The 17,343-nt window shown below is 41.0% G+C and overlaps 1 protein-coding gene across 1 annotated transcript in view; it reads left to right on the top strand.

Annotated features, from left to right (window-relative positions):
- The first annotated feature begins 673 nt into the window (after positions 1 to 673).
- The window catches only part of Adam23 (ADAM metallopeptidase domain 23), a 163,918-nt gene continuing 147,248 nt past the window's right edge, over positions 674 to 17,343 (top strand). The window contains exons 1-2 of the mRNA XM_026394590.2: positions 674 to 887; positions 2,070 to 2,287. Of these exons, the coding sequence (XP_026250375.2) occupies positions 674 to 887; positions 2,070 to 2,287 (432 nt within the window). The remainder of the gene's footprint in view (positions 888 to 2,069; positions 2,288 to 17,343) is intronic.

Below are 17,343 nucleotides of genomic sequence, written 5' to 3' on the forward strand. Positions count from 1 at the left end.
AGAAAGGTCGATTTCCTGGGCTGTTTTCTCCTGATCGTGCCTGTTTCTGGCCCAGGAGTCCCCACACTTTTCTTTCTTTTCCCCAGACTCCCCCTTGATTGCCAGCTCCCCCCCCCCCCCGCCCTCATCTTTGGAGGTGCCACCGTCACCTCTGATGCTGCCTGGGATGCTGCATCACTCTGCTGCTCCCCCTTTCCCCACAGTAAAGCATGCGCAGTGCGTCCCATGCCCGTCGACAGCATCAGCATCAGCATCAGCATCAGTACCAGGGCCCCGTCTCAGGCGCGTTCCCGTGGGAGGGGCGCACGCCCGAGCCGCGCGTCCCCGTGCTGCTCGCTCCTGCGCGCCGCCTCAGCACCCTCAGGCCCAGCAGCAGCCCCCGCAGTCGCTTGAGCGGCCGCGCCCGCCTCGGGGAGCGAGCAACCACTGAGGAGGCTCCAAGTTGGCGGAGCGGCGGGGACCCCTGAACTCCTCTGCCGTCCGCCCAGGGAGGGGCTGAGAGGAGAGCTGAGGAGGGCGCGCCGCCCAGTCCTGAGCCCCCAGCCCTGAGCCCCCTGCCCGCGGTGGCACCATGCGCGCCCAGCCGGCGTGACCGGCTCCGCCCGCAACCGCCCCGCAGCCCAGCCTGGCGCTCTAGCTGGCCACACCGAGCGGCGCCCGGGAGCTATGAGCCATGAAGCCGCCCGGTAGCAGCTCCCGGCGGTTGCCCCTGGCAGGCTGCAGCCTTGCCGGCGCCTCTCGCGGCCCTTGCTGCGGCCCCGTCGGCCCAGTGCCTGTCCGCGCCCCGGCCCGCGCGCCGCCCTGTCTCCTGCTCCTCGTCCTTCTCCTGCTGCCTGCGCTCGCCTCCTCGTCCCGGCCCCGTACCTGGGGGGCCCCTGCGCCCAGCGGTGGGTATGGCCCAGTGCCCTTTGCCTTGCTTTCCCCGCGGGGCCCTGTAGGGGAAAGCGAAGGGCACGCGGGTCCTTGCGCCCTGGACATGTCCCAGGCTTGGCCTTTCCGTGCCTCCCTGACTACCTCTCCACCCTTCTCATTCCTAACCCCTTGGTTCATTCTAGTTCACTTTTGGAAGTCCATTTATGTTGCATTCACAAAAAACCCATCCCAATTACTGTGGTACCACTGGGAGGTATTTAGTGGATCCTGGGTCCTTCAGCGATCTCATGCAACTTGCGAAGGGGAAACCAATGGTTGGGAAATGCAGCAAGGGAGCAAGTTGCTTCTTGTGTGCTGGAGCCTTAATATGAATGCGGGGAGCATGCAATGATAATAGTGGCAATGGGTTGTTTCCTCAAATTTCCCACTGGGCTTATTCACTGCAGTTGAGATTAAGATGAGGGAGTCATACTTCAGGGACCAAAGAATGAAAGTGCAGAAGACATACTTTGTGCACGACCTTTGGTTGTGATTTCTCAAAATGAATGTCATGAACAATTAAAAACAACACAATGTCCAATACATTCATGATTGGAAATCACTGAAAGCAGAAAGTTGGCCTAGGCAGGAAAATAAAAAAAGAAATCTAAGGCCGCAACATCCATATCCCTCTATGGCAAAGGATTTTTGCTCATCTCAAAGTTAAAAGAATGGGAAAATTTCCATTTTGTTAAAAGAATCAATTAAAATTCCGTGTCCAAGAAGTCAGCATTCAAGTTATCCTTGGAGTGTTCTTAGTTCTCAGATGGGATACTATTGAGCAGAGTACAGTTGAACTTCTGTAGACTCAGAGAAGGGGTAGAGATGAGGGTCAAGACCCCTGAACAGGTACTTTTAATGACTTTTCCCTAAGTACATTCTGCCCCTCCCCCTAATATCTAGATGTATAAATTTGAGACTGGCTAAAAAATGTATACTTGATTCTAGTACATGATTGTATAAGCCTTATTGGCCGTTAACTTATTCAGGCCATTTCATTGTTGCCATAACTTGCTTTTCTCTGACTCCACTTCTTACCTGCTTATAAATAGAAAACTTTGTTAATGTAATTAATGAAAAAATGCATTTTAGTACATATGTATTTATGGGGTGTATATGTGTGTGTTTGTGTATGTTTGTGCTTCCTGTCCCCCCAGCTCCGCACTGGAATGAAACTGCAGAAAAAAAATTGGGAGTCCTGGCAGATGAAGATAATACATTGCAACAGAATAGCAGCAGTAACATCAGTTACAGCAATGTAATGCAGAAAGAAATCACACTGCCTTCAAGACTCATATATTATATCAACCAAGACTCAGAAAGCCCTTATCATGTTCTTGACACAAAGGCAAGACACCAGCAAAAACATAATAAGGTAGGCAGGAGGCTGGGCAGGAGGCAAAGTACCTGCCATTGAAGAGTTTTCCTTTACTTTGATTTTCTGCCAAAATCTGATTTCACAAATGTTACTGCAGCATTTCTTATTAAGAAATAAATTAATATTATTATAGGGGAGAAACTGGAGGAAATTAACTTGGGATCTACTGGGTTACTATTTACTTGGAATAGGGTTACTGTTTGTTTCTTTTCTCTGACTAAACTGGAATTGGCAGTTTTGGATACCTTTATAAGCTTAGCAGTTGAAACATGGTCCATGTGTCTTTCAGGTGCATTGGGCACTGAGCAATAGCGTGACTGTGTTTATGTCCCGCCTTGATTCTGTGAGCCTTTATGTAAGGGTGCAGGATTCTACCTCCCAGAATGTAAAAACTCCATTCAATCTGCACACACAAGATTGTTGTAAGGGGCTGTTCGGCAGCAGTTTCCTCATCAATCTTTCCATTTAGAACTGGAGTGTTTAAGTTTACTCTTCCTTCAGTTGATCATTAGGAAGAAAATATTGCAATTCTATTATTAGTAGGTCAACAGTTTGACATTTTAAAAGATTATGAAGACTAGAAAAAATTATTTACATAATATGAACACCAGTTTTGGTTAACATAGTGCTTCAAAACTTCATCTGCATTGATCGGGAGGAGTTGTTTTACTTTCAGTTTAGTTCAGAAAGTGGCACTGATTTTAAAAAGGATATTCAGTGGAAGACAAAAGATGCTTAATGTCAAAGAGTTTAAGGGATCTACTTAAACTCTTCCAATTATTTATTTAAATTAATAATATTTTGGATCCAGGCAAGTTTACACAGTGGATTATCAGTGCTTCTGTTCTTTATTAGGAGCAGAAAATAGAGTCCACATGTTAAATATTTCATTTTGACCTATATCTGCTCATTGACAAGCACAGGAACTGTCCAAGCTTCAAGAATTTAAGAAAACCATCTGTGGTTTATATTCTTATTTTTATTTAGTTTTCTAAAATATAGATAAGTGGTAACAGTATTTATCCCCATTTTATAGATGGAGAGATAAAAATGTAAGACTTTGGGTGACTCTCCAAAGGCTGTAAATCAGCTACTATAAAGTTCAAGAGGCCTGAATATTTAATTTTTATTATTTTTTAAAAGAAGGCAGGTCTCAGAGATGCTTCCTCCATATTGAATATTGGTGAAGTTAACTTTGTTTCACATTATTATAAAGTGGCTGCTGCCCACCTTTACTGAGATAATGGGTCTCTGTTCTCTGCCAGGTCTTTCCCACCAGAAGCTTCTCTGTTACTTAAAGGACTAACACATCATATCTACCCATTTGCCTTATTGAAATGAGTAGTGAGTGTTGCCTTTAGGAAGAGGCATCAGGGTCCCCTTGATGGAATGAATGGAGGTCCATAACTTTCGTTATGAATGAGACCTTCAGTGGTTAAGTGGCTAGTTCTCAGTGCCCTTGCATAGGCTGCTGGAGGAGAAAAAAACCTGCATTAAAGCCTATTTTAAAGTTTCTCAAGCCGTATGCAGCTGAAATGTGAAAGAAATTTCAGAAGAACTTTATAACTGAGGTATTGGGGGCTATGACTAATGCTTGTCTTATAGCCTAAGTTTGCGTAGTTGTTTTGTTTGTGGAACATGATTTGACTAATATTTCTGACTTTCTATGCTAATAAGGTTGTTCAACCTTTACCCACCACTTGGGTAGAGGAATAGAATCTCAACTAGGGAGCACTCACTTGCTGTTGGAATGATTTAACCTCTCTACTCCTACCCTGGTGGTGGGTTTCTTTTCTACTTTGGAAAGAATGTTTATATAGAAATCATATATGAAAGCATTTTTCTTCTCGTTGTTTAATTCAGTGGATTTTGTTGCACATTGTTGGTATGCAAGCTGTATGTGAAGGATTCACAGATAAGAACTGAGGGTGGGAGGTTGGAAAAGACATGTTCTGTCCCTTCAGGAGTTACACAAGTGACATAAGCAGGATTCTAAAAAGGGTTCCCGTCCAGGTACGAACAGTATCGTTCTGATGTGGGGGCTGCCTTGAAGTTGACCATTGTGTTCTGTGGTTTCCCTTCTGCTTCTGTTTTTAAGCATCTCTTGAACAAGTTGACAAAAAGGGTTCATATGTTTCCTGCTACATTTTAGGATGACTTGCCTGATAACAGTGCTGGGAGACACACTTGTTAGTTTGGCTGCTTTACAAATGTTTCATTGAGAAAGTATGGAATGTCATTATTTTTTGCTTTTATAAAAAAAAGTTTCAATTTTAATATCTGTGTGCTATGGGTCACTTTTTCCTCCCCTAATTCCATTGCACTGAAGCACATTTTAATGAAATGCTTAGAAATGCCTTAGAAATGCTGAATCATTGTGCCTCTGTGCCTCTCTCCTGGATCCCCAGATTGGGGGTAGAAGTGGAGAGGGAAGTTCCTAAATATAGGTTGCCAGGCCAAGCTCCACATTTATGTCTGAAGCCGTTTCATAAGTACTCAGTAGTGATGGGTCCTAATTACTTAACAGCTATGAAAGTTAAAATGTTTATTAACTCTTTCCAAATTGGGGAGTTTAAAAGCAGATCATGTCAAGTACTTCTGAACATATGTTGTCATTGAAAACATTACTTTCATTGTCAAAGAATGTTCAGGAGCCGGGCATAATGGTGCATGCAGGTAATCCCAGTGGCTGGGGAAGCTGAGACAGGAGGATTGCTGGTTCAAAGCCAGCTTCAGCAATGGCAGGTGCTAAGCAACTCAGAGACTCTGTCTCTACATAAAACACAAAATAGGGCTGGGGATGTGCCCCTGAGTTCAATCCCTAGTACCAAAAGAAAGAAAGAATGGTCAGGAATTCTTTCAATCTCCAGCTAGAGTAGTGAATAACCAATTGTCCAAATCTCCATTTTTTTGGAGGAGTGTGCACACTTAATAAACGTATCAGGATGAAAGGCATAAACCAAGATAATCCAGAGCAGATGGGGAATTTATAGACAACTCGGAATTAAATGATTATGTTCTTTGATTTTTGGTGGTTACGCAAATTCATTTCTTTACAGACAGTTATATTTTCTGATTATAGATTATATACATTTTTTATTACCTAGAAAGTAAATATTACTATCATGTGGCAGTGTTACCCCAAATGGAAAAATTTAATTTTGTCATGTGTGATATTGTGAAATATATATTGGGTCTTCATCCTGTCTTCTCCTAAAAACCTTGGAATTTCCTGAGTGATAAAGATATCTTGTATGATAATATGAGGACTAGTGTCTCGGGTCCTCTAGGTGCTTCAGGGTGGGATGGGTTACCAGAAAGACTGAGGAATGATTGGAGAGTTAGGACTTTTAGTCTCACCCCCGAGAAGAGGGGCTGAAGATGAAGTTGATCATAGACAGTAATGTAATCAGTCATGTCTATGAACTGAAACTTTCATTAAAAACCCAAAGGAACTAGTTTCTGGAAGGTTTCAGATAGCTGAACATGTGGAGGTTCCTAGAGGGTGGCAAGGAAGCTCCTTGCCCCTTCTCCAATAATGTGCTCTAAGCACCTCTTCCATATGGCCATTACTTTGTATCTTTTGTAATGGCTTTTGTAATGAGTCAGCAAATGGGCTGGGGATATAGCTCAGTGGGTAGAGTGCTTGCCTCACATGCAGAAGTCCCTGGGTTCAAATCCCTAGCATCCCCCCACCCCCGGCCCCCGCAAAATATATAGTCTCTGAGTTCTGTCTCTCTTATCAAATTAAATTGATTCTGAGGAGGGCATCATGGGAACCACAGTTTATAGCATGTCTTTCAGAAGCTCAAGCCCCCAACTTGGGGCTTGTGATTGGCATCTGAAATGAGTAACTGAAGTCTTGTGGGACTAAGCTTTCAATTTCTGGGCTCTGACCCAATCTCCAAATGGATGGTGTTATGAATTGAATCAGAGGACACTAGCATTGTGTTCAATGCAATGGCTTGGTGTGTGGGGGCGAAAATATCCCCTCTACCTCTGGTGCCACCAGTGTTGTATTGAGTATCATGTGAAAATGGAGAAGGAAAAAACACTTAGCTTAAAATCTATCTATCTATTTTTAACTTTTAAAAAATCAATTCTTATGAGCCATACATTTAGAAAGCAGGAGAAACCCTTAGATTCATTCATTCACTCACTCATTTATTCATTCTGAGATAATCCTACCAGGTCTGTTCCTAGGGAAATTCAGAAACTTTTTCCAGAAAGTTTTCTTTGATCAAAATGTACTTGTCCTCTATCCCATTCCCTTAGAATTCTTTTCTCTTCTGGTTGGGAAGGGATGAACGGGCTACATTATGAGTTCCACGGGGCATGGGGAAATGTGACCTAGAGTTTGGACAGATATAAGTGAAATCAAACAAAACTGCCTCCTGTCATGGAATGATATTTGGGTAAACAGGCCTTTTCTAATCTTGACCACCCCAGACTGAGGAGCGAGAGGTTTAGTGAATTCAATTTTTATTTATTTATTAGTGCTGGGGGTTGAATCCAGGGTCTTAAGCATACTGAGTGTGAGCCCTGACACTGACCTACTCCCCCAGCCTAAGTGAATTTGGATGACAGTGATTATGTATGCTTTCTACTTTACTTTTGGACAAGACTGGTTCCACATTTATTGACTTTTCAGAAGCTCCATTTTTCTTGGTGTGGTGTAAATGGTCCTAAGTGTCTTACATATGAGATACTCTCACACGATTTTAGAATTCTGGAACACATGTTTTTTGTGACACTTATTATCAGAAATCAATTTTTATTTTTATTAATTTTTATTTTTTTTAAATGTTGAGCTCTCCACCCTCCTTTTTTTCCCATTTATTTCTTAGTTGCAGTTGGACACAATATCCCTATTTATTTATTTTTATGTGGTGCTGAGGATTGAACCCAGGGCTCTACACGTGCTAGGCGAACGCTCCACTGTGGAGCCACAATCCCAGCCCCAGGAATCAATTTTTAAAAGTCAGCAGAAAGTCCCATATTCTGGACCATGGGAGGGTGGGAATTCAGCTTCCCAAGTAGCTGGGACTTAAGGCAAACACCACCATGCCTGGCTGTTTAAAATTTTATGGACTACACTTTGGACATGTCCTTGCTTCTTCCTAACTCATTGTATAAAGTTAATTGTTTGACAAGTCTGAATTGTCACAGGGCCCTTCCTCAGATTTAATAGAGTGGCTATCTATTATATTATATTATAATATAAAATCTATATTGTCCTCAATGGCCCCCTCCCAAATTTTCCAGGTTTTTAAAGCAGTCATTATAAAATTATGATATGTAGAATTCAGACTTGTAGTGGTTTTATTTGGAATCCTGGCTTAGAGGAGGCTTTCAGTAAATATCAGTCAAATGAATTGATGATTGAACATCCATATGTTCGAAAGAGTATAGTATAGCAGTTCCCATAAAATTTCATGATATAATCAAATCAAAATTAAAAAAAGATTTAGTGTTTTTGACACTATGCTGGATCAATGGGAGAGGTAATTTTTTGGTCTTGAGTTTTTGGGCACTGTATAAGTTATACTTCATGCTTTTATTGTTTAATATAGCAAAAATACCTATATAGTAGTACCCCTTATCCATAGCTTTTCTTTTTGCAGTTTCAGTTGTGATGGGTGATTGTGGGTAAGAAAAAGGGTTAGTATGATAAGATTTTAAGAGAGAGAGAGAGAGAGAGAGAGAGAGAGAGAGAGAGAGAGAACATTTATATAACTTGTATCACAATATGTTGTCATACTTGTTTTATTTTGTTATTATTAATCTCTTATTATTTATAAATTAAACTTTATTGTATACATGTGTGTACAGGAAAAAAATCACAATCTGTATAGAGTTTGTTACTGTACCTGGTTTCAGGTATCCCTGAAGGTCTTGTCATGAATCCCCTGAAGATTAGGGGGTGACTAATGTATTAACATTTCTTAGATGATCCCCATCACTGTTACTTACCATAATGGGCCAACCATGAGCTGACCATGTGATAGCTTTTGTCACTGTTATGAGATGGTTGCTTGATGGCACAGCAAGATGTGTCTCCCTGCTCATATGGTTTCTAGTAGATCAGATTCACATCTGTTAGGTGTTCAGGTTTGTTGGATTCAGCACACATTTACTGAAAACCTCTTTTGAATCAGGCACTTTGCTAGGCTCTGGAGAATAGGACAAGGAGTAACACTTAGTTCTTACTCTGCTCACTGGTGGGGTGTCAGGGAGCTGGTGGCTTGTGGTTCATGTCTATGTAGTTACAGTTGTGAGAACAGAAGACTGTGGACACCCAGAGGGGAAAGTAATTTTTGCCCAAGGAAGTCATAGTCTTTTCCTCATTACAGAGGAAAAGAGAACTGGGCTGGTCCTCAAGAACTGTTAGGAAATGCATTTGTGCAGGAGGTGGAGAGAGGACAAGCCAGGGGAAGCAGAACAGAGGCTCTACTTGCACCATGTGTCCTGCTGGGTAGCAGCAGCACCTTGGATGTGGCTAAGTGTGAGAAGGGAAAACCTAAGTGTGGGAAATTTTAAAGAATCAGGCATTATTGTTATATTTGTAGTGATTAAAAAAATCCTACTTTATTCTCTAGAAAAACTTTATTTATTTATTTATTGGTGCTGGGGATTGAACCCAGGGCCTTGTACATGTGAAGCAAGCACTCTACCAGCTGAGCTATATCCCCAGCCCCAAGACTTTTGCTGAATATTTTCACAAAGGATTAACAGCTAGTGAGTGCCAGACAGAGCCAGGATTTGAACCCAGGTCTTTTCTTTGCAGAATCCATAGTGGAGGGAGATAGGAGGCATTGGGAGTGACCGGAGCAGAAGGTGAGGGCTGTGAAGGCTGTCTCGACACGAGGGGTTTGGTTTTGGGCTCATGTCTTATCGCATAGTGAGCCCTGGGGAATCTAGAGGTGAGCATGCATTGATTGAATGCCAAGCACATGGCTCCTCCTGGAGCTCACCTTCTAACAGGAGGGGACAGACCACAGCACAGCAGGAACAACAACAGCACACAGCGATTCCAGGCATTGACAAGTGCTTGAAGAACATAAAAAATGAACTGTGGTAGAAGGTGGTGGGTGCAGGGTCACTCTTGATCAAGCAGAGCCATGAGGCTAAATCCACCTATTGTCAGGAAGTGGCTCCTTTTTAGATAGGGTGGACACAGGCCATTTATTGTCGCCCTCCATCCTATTTCTTGTGCTGAGGTTTGATGTCTCCCCCCAAAAGTTTGTGTGTTGGAAACTTATTCTCCAAATTCATGTTAGTGGCATTTGGAGGAGGGGCCAATGGGAGGCAATTAGGATTAGAGGCAGTCATGAGGCTGAGCCCTTGTGATGGCTTCAGTGGCTTCATATGAAGAGGAAGAGGGACACGAGCTAGCACATATGCTATCTTGTCATATGATGTCCTCAGCCATGCTATGATGTGGCAGGAAAGCCCTCTCCAGGCAGCAGAGGCCTGCTTGTGGACTTCCCGACCTCTAGAACCATGAACTAATTACACTTGATTGTCTTTATAAATTACTCAGTTTATGGTATTATTCAGTTACAGCCAACAGAAACCAGACAGGTTAAGATACCTTGCTGCCCAACACCCACCCTTCTTCATTTCTGTTACTTGCTTGACTCCTGTAGGTATTTGAGTTTGGACCATAATTTTTGATTCTTTTCTTCCATAAAGTCTAGACCATTTTTGATCATTGTACTCTGGATTGATTTGACCAGTCCACAGCTGTCCTCTTGAAAGTCTTGCTTCAGTGTGTGTCTCTAAATAATCTGTCTGCTCAGGGGTTGACTCATTTTTGCTAGCTATGTAACTACTGGTGTTAGTCTGTCTTCACTGATTCTCAGTTCAGTTGACAGTGTGGGCCAGAGTCCTTCTCGTTGTAACCAGTTGAAAATAACCCAGGCTAGGCATGGTTTATACCTGTAATCCTAGTGACTTGGGAGGCCAAGGAAGGAGGACTGCAAGTTCTGGGCTAGCCTCAGTAACTTAGGGAGACCCTCAGCTACCTTGCAAGACCCTGTTTCAAAAAAAAGAACTGAGGATGTGGCTCAGTGGTGGAATGCCTCTGGGTTCAGTGTGTAGTACCAAAACAAACAAACAGATAAACAAACAAACAAACCACAAAATTTTCAGGAGCCTGTGCCTGGTGGCATTGCCCAGGGTTAGTGGCTTTATCCAATATGAAAGAAAATCGGGCAAGAAGGGAGCTCTCCTTTTGCTTAATCCTGTTTTTCTCAGCGGTGGGGCTGGTTTCCCATCCTGAGAGTGAACCTTGGAGTCATCTTTGACTCCTCTTTCCTTCATCTCCTGCCTATAAATAGTGGCTTATTAAGTCTTGACGTTGCTCCCTTGAATCCCTTCCTCCTCTTCTCTCTGCATTGTTCTGCCCCCCCCCCCTTGTTCTCTCTCTCTGTCAATCCATCCGTCTCACTGCTGACAGATTAATCTTAGTGGAACACTTATTTCATCATGTGACTCCTGTTCTCCACATTCCACAAGCTCACTTTCAGCTAGAGACATTTTCCTGGGGGTGGGGGTGAGGGTCGGGGAGGAAGGAGAGGACAGAGACTCTCGAGAATTGCCACTTTCCTCTTCATCACGCTCATTTGCTTCTCCCTTGTCCTTCCAGCTTTTCCCCCAGGGCTCTTTATCCAAAGGCAGTCCATGGTTGGAAGTAATTTTGTCTGGATGATTCCATTCATATCTGTCCAAGTTCTGGGGTTCGTTGTGGAAACCCTTGTGATCCATGGTAATAACCACTCTGTCAGTAATGTATTCCCAGACTTTTAAGTTCAAGTTCTTGTACCTTTCTGCTGCAGGACACCCTGTTCCTTCCATTGTTAAGATATTAGTAATTAATTGATCATTGAGGATGAGTTTTCTGAATGAAAGTATTTTTTTTCCTTTTGAGAACATACATAATCAAAAGGCTTTATTCTTACAAAGTGTTCTGTTCACGATTGCTATAGGAGCCCTTTAACCTTTTGAAAATTCCCTTCATTCCTATAATTCATTCATTCAGAGCCCACTGAGTGTCTGAATTCTGCAATTTTACAGGGGCGCCTTTGTGTTTAGAATTTATATAAATTCAGTATAATTTTAACTGAATTTAATTCTAGGAATTCCATCATAAATGGGGGTAGACCCAGTTACCATATTTTGAATTCAGGATAATGAAAAGTCAAAAAACAATCATGTTCATTCATGGCAAATTTGAATAGAATTCTCCGTCACTGACTACCTGTTCTGCCACAGTTGGGAATTAACTCAGTGCTTCAAATACATTTTTGTTATATAGGTGTCTTCACTGGCTAAAGGGTGGACGGAAGCTAAACGTTCCTTATCTGGAATTACAGAGTAATGAATTTGAATTCTCCTTTTAATTCTATTGTAGAAGAAATTTATTTGTTAACAAGAACTACCTTAACACTAAATGTTTTTCTAAGCCTTCTATTTAGAGATGAAAAGGATGGAAATTCAAGCAAATTTCCTCTACCGATAGACACTAATTACAGAGTAATTAAGTTCAAATAAACCAGTGAATGAAGTATAAATAGGACCCCATTGCAAGTGACTACATTGCTCTGAGCTTGGCTGTGTAATTATATAGCTGGGGACACCCACCTCTTGCTTATCTGCATGGCAATGTCCACTTGAGGGAATTGTCCTGCCATATTTTTAATTCTAGTTGGGTTGTGTGAACAAGGTCATTATGTGCTCCTTGACTGCTTCCTCCTGCCTTTCCTGGAGGTAAAGATTAAATCTAGATGTAGTCAAATCTAAGCACAGCTAGAGACATATAAAAGGCCCCCCAGAACAATGGAGAAATTGATGTTTGAGTATCTGCTGAATCCAGTGTCTATTTTGGAGCTTCCTTTCCCTTGGTGTGGACGTTTAAGAATTTGCTGTATCTAGCTATAGTCCAGGTCACTTTACTGGATTCTTTGTGCTTCTTCTTACCTGTTAACAGACCTGCTAATACACTATATGTGCAATAGTGGTATTGCCAATGGGTTCCATTAAGTTCACATCATTCAAAGCTTAGAGAAGTCCCCTCCTGTCAGCTGAGTAGAATGCCTTAAATCAACTTGCAACTCAACTCTCCAATGTCTTGATAAAATACAAATAGAACATGCAGCTTTTGTATCAAACCTAAACAATTTATTGAGGCACTGTCGTATCTATAATCTCACATGGTCCTCACAGTGTACTTACCAAGATTAGTACTTCTGTGTTCTTAAAGATGAAACTAAATCCTGAGAGGTCAGGTCAGTTGCTCTAGGTCTTCAGAATAATTGCTATGACCAGAAAGATCAGAACCTTGGTCTGTGGATTTCCACTTTCTTTTTTTTCATTGAAACTTTGGATTGGATAGGGAGGTTTCTGTTCCTTTTAGGTATTTTTCCTCTTGATGATAAAGACCTTTGGCTAATGACTTCTGAACCGTTTACATGTGTTCACACCCACACACTTCCCCTGGTGTTCCTCTGCAACCAGCAAGGTCTCTAATCTCCCCACCCCCCACAACTGAGTATTCATATAAAAAAAATCTTGTTTAAAACTGGTGGCATTTGTAAGATATTTTGCTTGTCTGTTTACATTTCTTATTAACTTTAATTTTCTTTTCCTCTATCAGATTCTCCTTCCTTAAATACTGAACAAGGATGGTCATGTTTGGTGTTTCCAAATTATACGCATACATTTGAACCACTCTGAAGTAATTTTTCTTTTTTTGGGGGAAAAACATTCTCTTATACTGTATAGGGATACCCAGCTTGAAGAAGTAGGTCTTTGAAACAAGCTGAATTTAATAAGAACTGGTTAAGCTACCCTTTATTTTTTTACTCTTGGAAGAAATGACATAACACCCAATTTAAACATTTTGTCAGCATGTGAAATTCAGGGTAACTAGTTTTTTGATTCTGTTTCATCTCAGAGCAAGGAAACTGGCATTTTAGTGATCTGGTGTATCCATTTATTTGTGGGATAACTATGATTTGTACTATGCTGTTTAGATTATCAGAAATTCCTCGGACTTGCCTTACTACCTCTGTTGTAAGGAAGTCGTAGAAGAATTGCTGGGGGGTGGGGGGTGGTTCTGAGAAATTTGCAGTCATATTTATTCAGACTTGGGTAAGTTGCTTAGTCTCTCTAACTTCTCTCTAAGCCCCACCGTCCTTATCAATAACATGCACAATCATAAAGTTCCCACCTCAGAGACTGTGCCTGGCCTAAATGGGATCCCTCATATCAGATGTGATTTGCCTAGTGTGTGGAAATACTTAGTAAGTGGTATTAATTATGAGCAGCCTCTGGAACTGCTCTTTCTTAAATAAAAGCTTTCTTCTATTAAAACAAGAAGATGGGTTTTGAGGGTCATTCTGAGGACAGTTCTGGGGAGGGTGATTCTCAGAGTCTCCCTGGTGTTGTGGTTGCCATGTGCTTGGTTGATCCGTGTTGGATGGAAGTGGCTTCAAGGAGTGACTACATGAGGATGTGTGTATGTCTAAGAGTCTGCAGTCCCCGAGCCATGTGAAGTAGATAAACTGGTGCTTGTACTCTGGGGGAGTAGAAAAGTGTCCCTATACCTTTGCTAATAATCTAAGCACTCAGAGAAGGTGTGGATATCAGGCATTTCAGTGAGTAGTAAGGTGAACCATTTTCTTCTTGGAGCTAATTGCTGAGTGTGTATGCTGTGGCCTCAAATACTTGTACTCTAAATAGCATAGATTCCTATGACAATTTCTCCCAGAAATGTCCCAATTAGACATCCACGTCTCCTCCCCTCCCCCAATTTTCCAAACCAAACCAAACCCAAGAAATACTTTCAGCTGCCATGGACAGTTTTCTGGCTTTGGAATGAAATGTAACAATGATAAAACCGAAACAAATAGAATAGTATACAGACCTTCAAATAAGACAAAAATTAGCAGGGTAAAAATAGCAGATACACAATTCTGTTTTTGATTTGGACCCTGGGATATAATTGCTCAGGCTGTGACCAAGGGGTAAAATCTTGGGCCGTGTGCCTTTACTGAGAAGAGTACATACACTGATTCCTCTCCTACCATCAATCATTGCTAAAAACAGTGAACTCTCATTAATTATCTTGCTAATTACTGTGGGCTGTCCTGTGTGACATAATGGACTTGCATCTCTGCAGAATGTTCAAACTGTCAGGCTGCAGAAACACCATTGCTTGTTTTTTTTTTTTTTTTTTTTTTTTTTTTCAGAACCAATGGGACATTGAAATGATGCTACCTTGTCCTTATTTTGGCTTCATAATGGTCTGTAGTAAAGTTTTCAGAAATGGTTAATCATTTTTCTTTCCCTTTCTAATTAAATCTATGTTTTCTTTATATATATATATTATATGGGTAGTAATCCTTTTCAGGCCTCTGATGCAGTTACTGTTGCCCAAATATTAAGTTTATAAATTGTCCTGGCTGCCTATGAGGTCTTAAATTTATATTTCCACTTTAGTTTTCCAGAGGTGGTCTTGGATTTCCCTTGAGATGTTTCCACATCTAATGTATTAAAGGTTTATGACCTTATTTGATGGGTTTGTATGAAACACTGTTTGTAATGTAAGCTTTGAGAATCTTGGTGCTTTCACAGAGGCACCATCTTTCCCTTGTTATCTAGACTCCCATTCCCACTCTTTATCTTAGGTTTCCATTTGCACGTCTAATAGGCAACTCAAAATGGAGCTCTTAATTCTAACATCTCCTGCCCTAACCAGGCCCTCTAAGCATCTTCCAGTGGCTCAGGCTGAGACCCTTTTCCCTTCTTTTTCTTAAAAACAACACTTCTAGCCATAGAATCTCATTCTCATTTCAAATGCAACCGAAAATCTAAGCACTTCTCCACTGGCCTCTCTGGTCGAATCCACCACTTTATCTCTTGCTTCCATTGTTATATTGTCTTTCCAACTCTTGTTCCTGGTCTTGTCCTTCCTCCTCCACTCTGGTTTTGGTCTATTTTACTCACAGGAATCATGTCACTTATCAGCTCAACAACCTCCAGGAACTTCCCATCTACTTGGAGCGACTCTCCCCCCTCCAATCATAACATGGCCACTGAAGAAAATTAAGTTATTACTAGTAATTATAGTTGGATAGAAGGAAGTACTCTTTATGTTTGCATGTTTATTTTATACATATAACATAAGAAGATTAATAAGATTTAAATATCATGTTCACTGATGGTTTGAAAGTGTAATCAACTATCTTTTAAAAAAATATTTATTTGTTAGTTTTCGGTGGACACAACGTCTTTATTTTTATGTGTGCTGAGGATTGAACCCAGTGCCTTGCACAAGCCAGGCGAGCGCGTTACTGCTTGAGCTGTAAAAAAAAAAAAAAAAAAAAAAGAATCTATCAACTATCTTGAGCATGGTGATACATGCCTGTAATTCCAGCAACTTGGGAAGCTGAGGCAGGAGAATGGCAAATTTGAGATCAGCCTTGGCAGCTTAATGATACCCTGCCTCAAAATAAAAAAATAGAAAATCCAGGGATGTAGTAGAGTGCCCTGGGTTCAAAATCCAGTGCTGGAAAAAAAAAAGTGTCTAATAAACTAACTGGCTTACCTATTTACTATATTAGTCATATTTTTTTTGTCACTATGACCAAAATACTTGACATAAACAACTTGAAGGAGAAAAGATTTATTTAGGCTCCTGGCTTCAGAAGTTTCCCATGGCCAACTGGCAGAAACATCCTGGTGGAAGGGTGTAGTGGAAGCAAGCTGCTCAGCTCATGGCAGCTGAGGACGGAGAGGGTCCAGGAGTAAGACACAGTCCCCATGGGCATGCTCCCAGTGACCTACTTTTTTCAGTCATGCTTCATCTGCCATCTCCATCATCTCCAGTAGTTTAATTAAAAGATGAACCCATTATGTCCCATCATAACTGTTTATAGGACACCAATAAAAACTTAAATTGAGCAACTTTATGCGTTTCTTGTGAAACTTTATGAGTTTATGTTTTCATCTGCGTCCAATATGTTAGATGACGGGACATAATGGGTTAATCCATCAAATGAATAGATCCACTGATGAGGTCAGAGCCTTCAGTTATTTCCCCAAAGCCCCACCCACCTCTGGAAATTATTTAATTGGGAATCAAGCCTTGAAGTATGCAAGCCTTTGGGAGACATTCTAGATCAAAACCATAATGCCCACTGGAGACACATTCCAGTTTAAGAATTTGATTTTTCTATTTTCAAGTCCTAGACTATACAATTCAAATGGATTAGGTGATTTTTTAAATTGCAACACATAAAACAACAACAACAAAAAAAACAACACCTAAAATGTGCTTATTAAGGTTGTGACATGTTCAGGGTTATCTTTTGCTGTCCAGAAATGCTTTTGATGTGTCAATGTCTTGATAGAAGATTGTACTTTTCACTAACCAGAGAAATCTAGAATTGATGCTTCTGAGTTCAGCAGTGGACTAAGTAAGGGAAGTATTATTGCTGTGTAGACGTGAGGATTGGTTCTCATTTCCATGAAGAGGGGTGCTTTCTTCCTGGTAGCTGGGGAAGTTTCTTGAGGCCAAAGAAGAGAAGCTTCATAGTGGTTACAGGAGTCTTCACGGAATATTTGGGGTGGGGCCCTTATGTGAAAGGAAAGTAGGTTATCCTGCAAATATTGGGCTTCCTAGGAAGAGAATGATCAAAGAAAATTGGGTATAGGCTGAGGTTCTGAAAAAAAATTGCTCAAAAGGAATATTTGGAGATGTGCTAAAAGTTGAGATTTGATTAGATGAACAATACAAATGAGAATAATGTTTGAAAAAATAAGGATGAATAGTTAAGTTTTTGCATGATGAAAATTGTTTTATTGTGAGAAAATTATATAACATAGAATTTACCATATTAACCCTTCAAGTATACATTTCTGTGGCATTGAATATATTCACTGTCATTTAACCATTAGACACCACTCATCTCTATATCATTTTTATCTTTTTTTAAACTTTTATTTTTAAAAAAATATTATTTTTTTCTAGTTGTAGTTGGACATAA

This window comes from Urocitellus parryii, chromosome 1 (assembly GCF_045843805.1).
Source record: "Urocitellus parryii isolate mUroPar1 chromosome 1, mUroPar1.hap1, whole genome shotgun sequence".
NCBI classification, from domain to species: domain Eukaryota; kingdom Metazoa; phylum Chordata; class Mammalia; order Rodentia; family Sciuridae; genus Urocitellus; species Urocitellus parryii.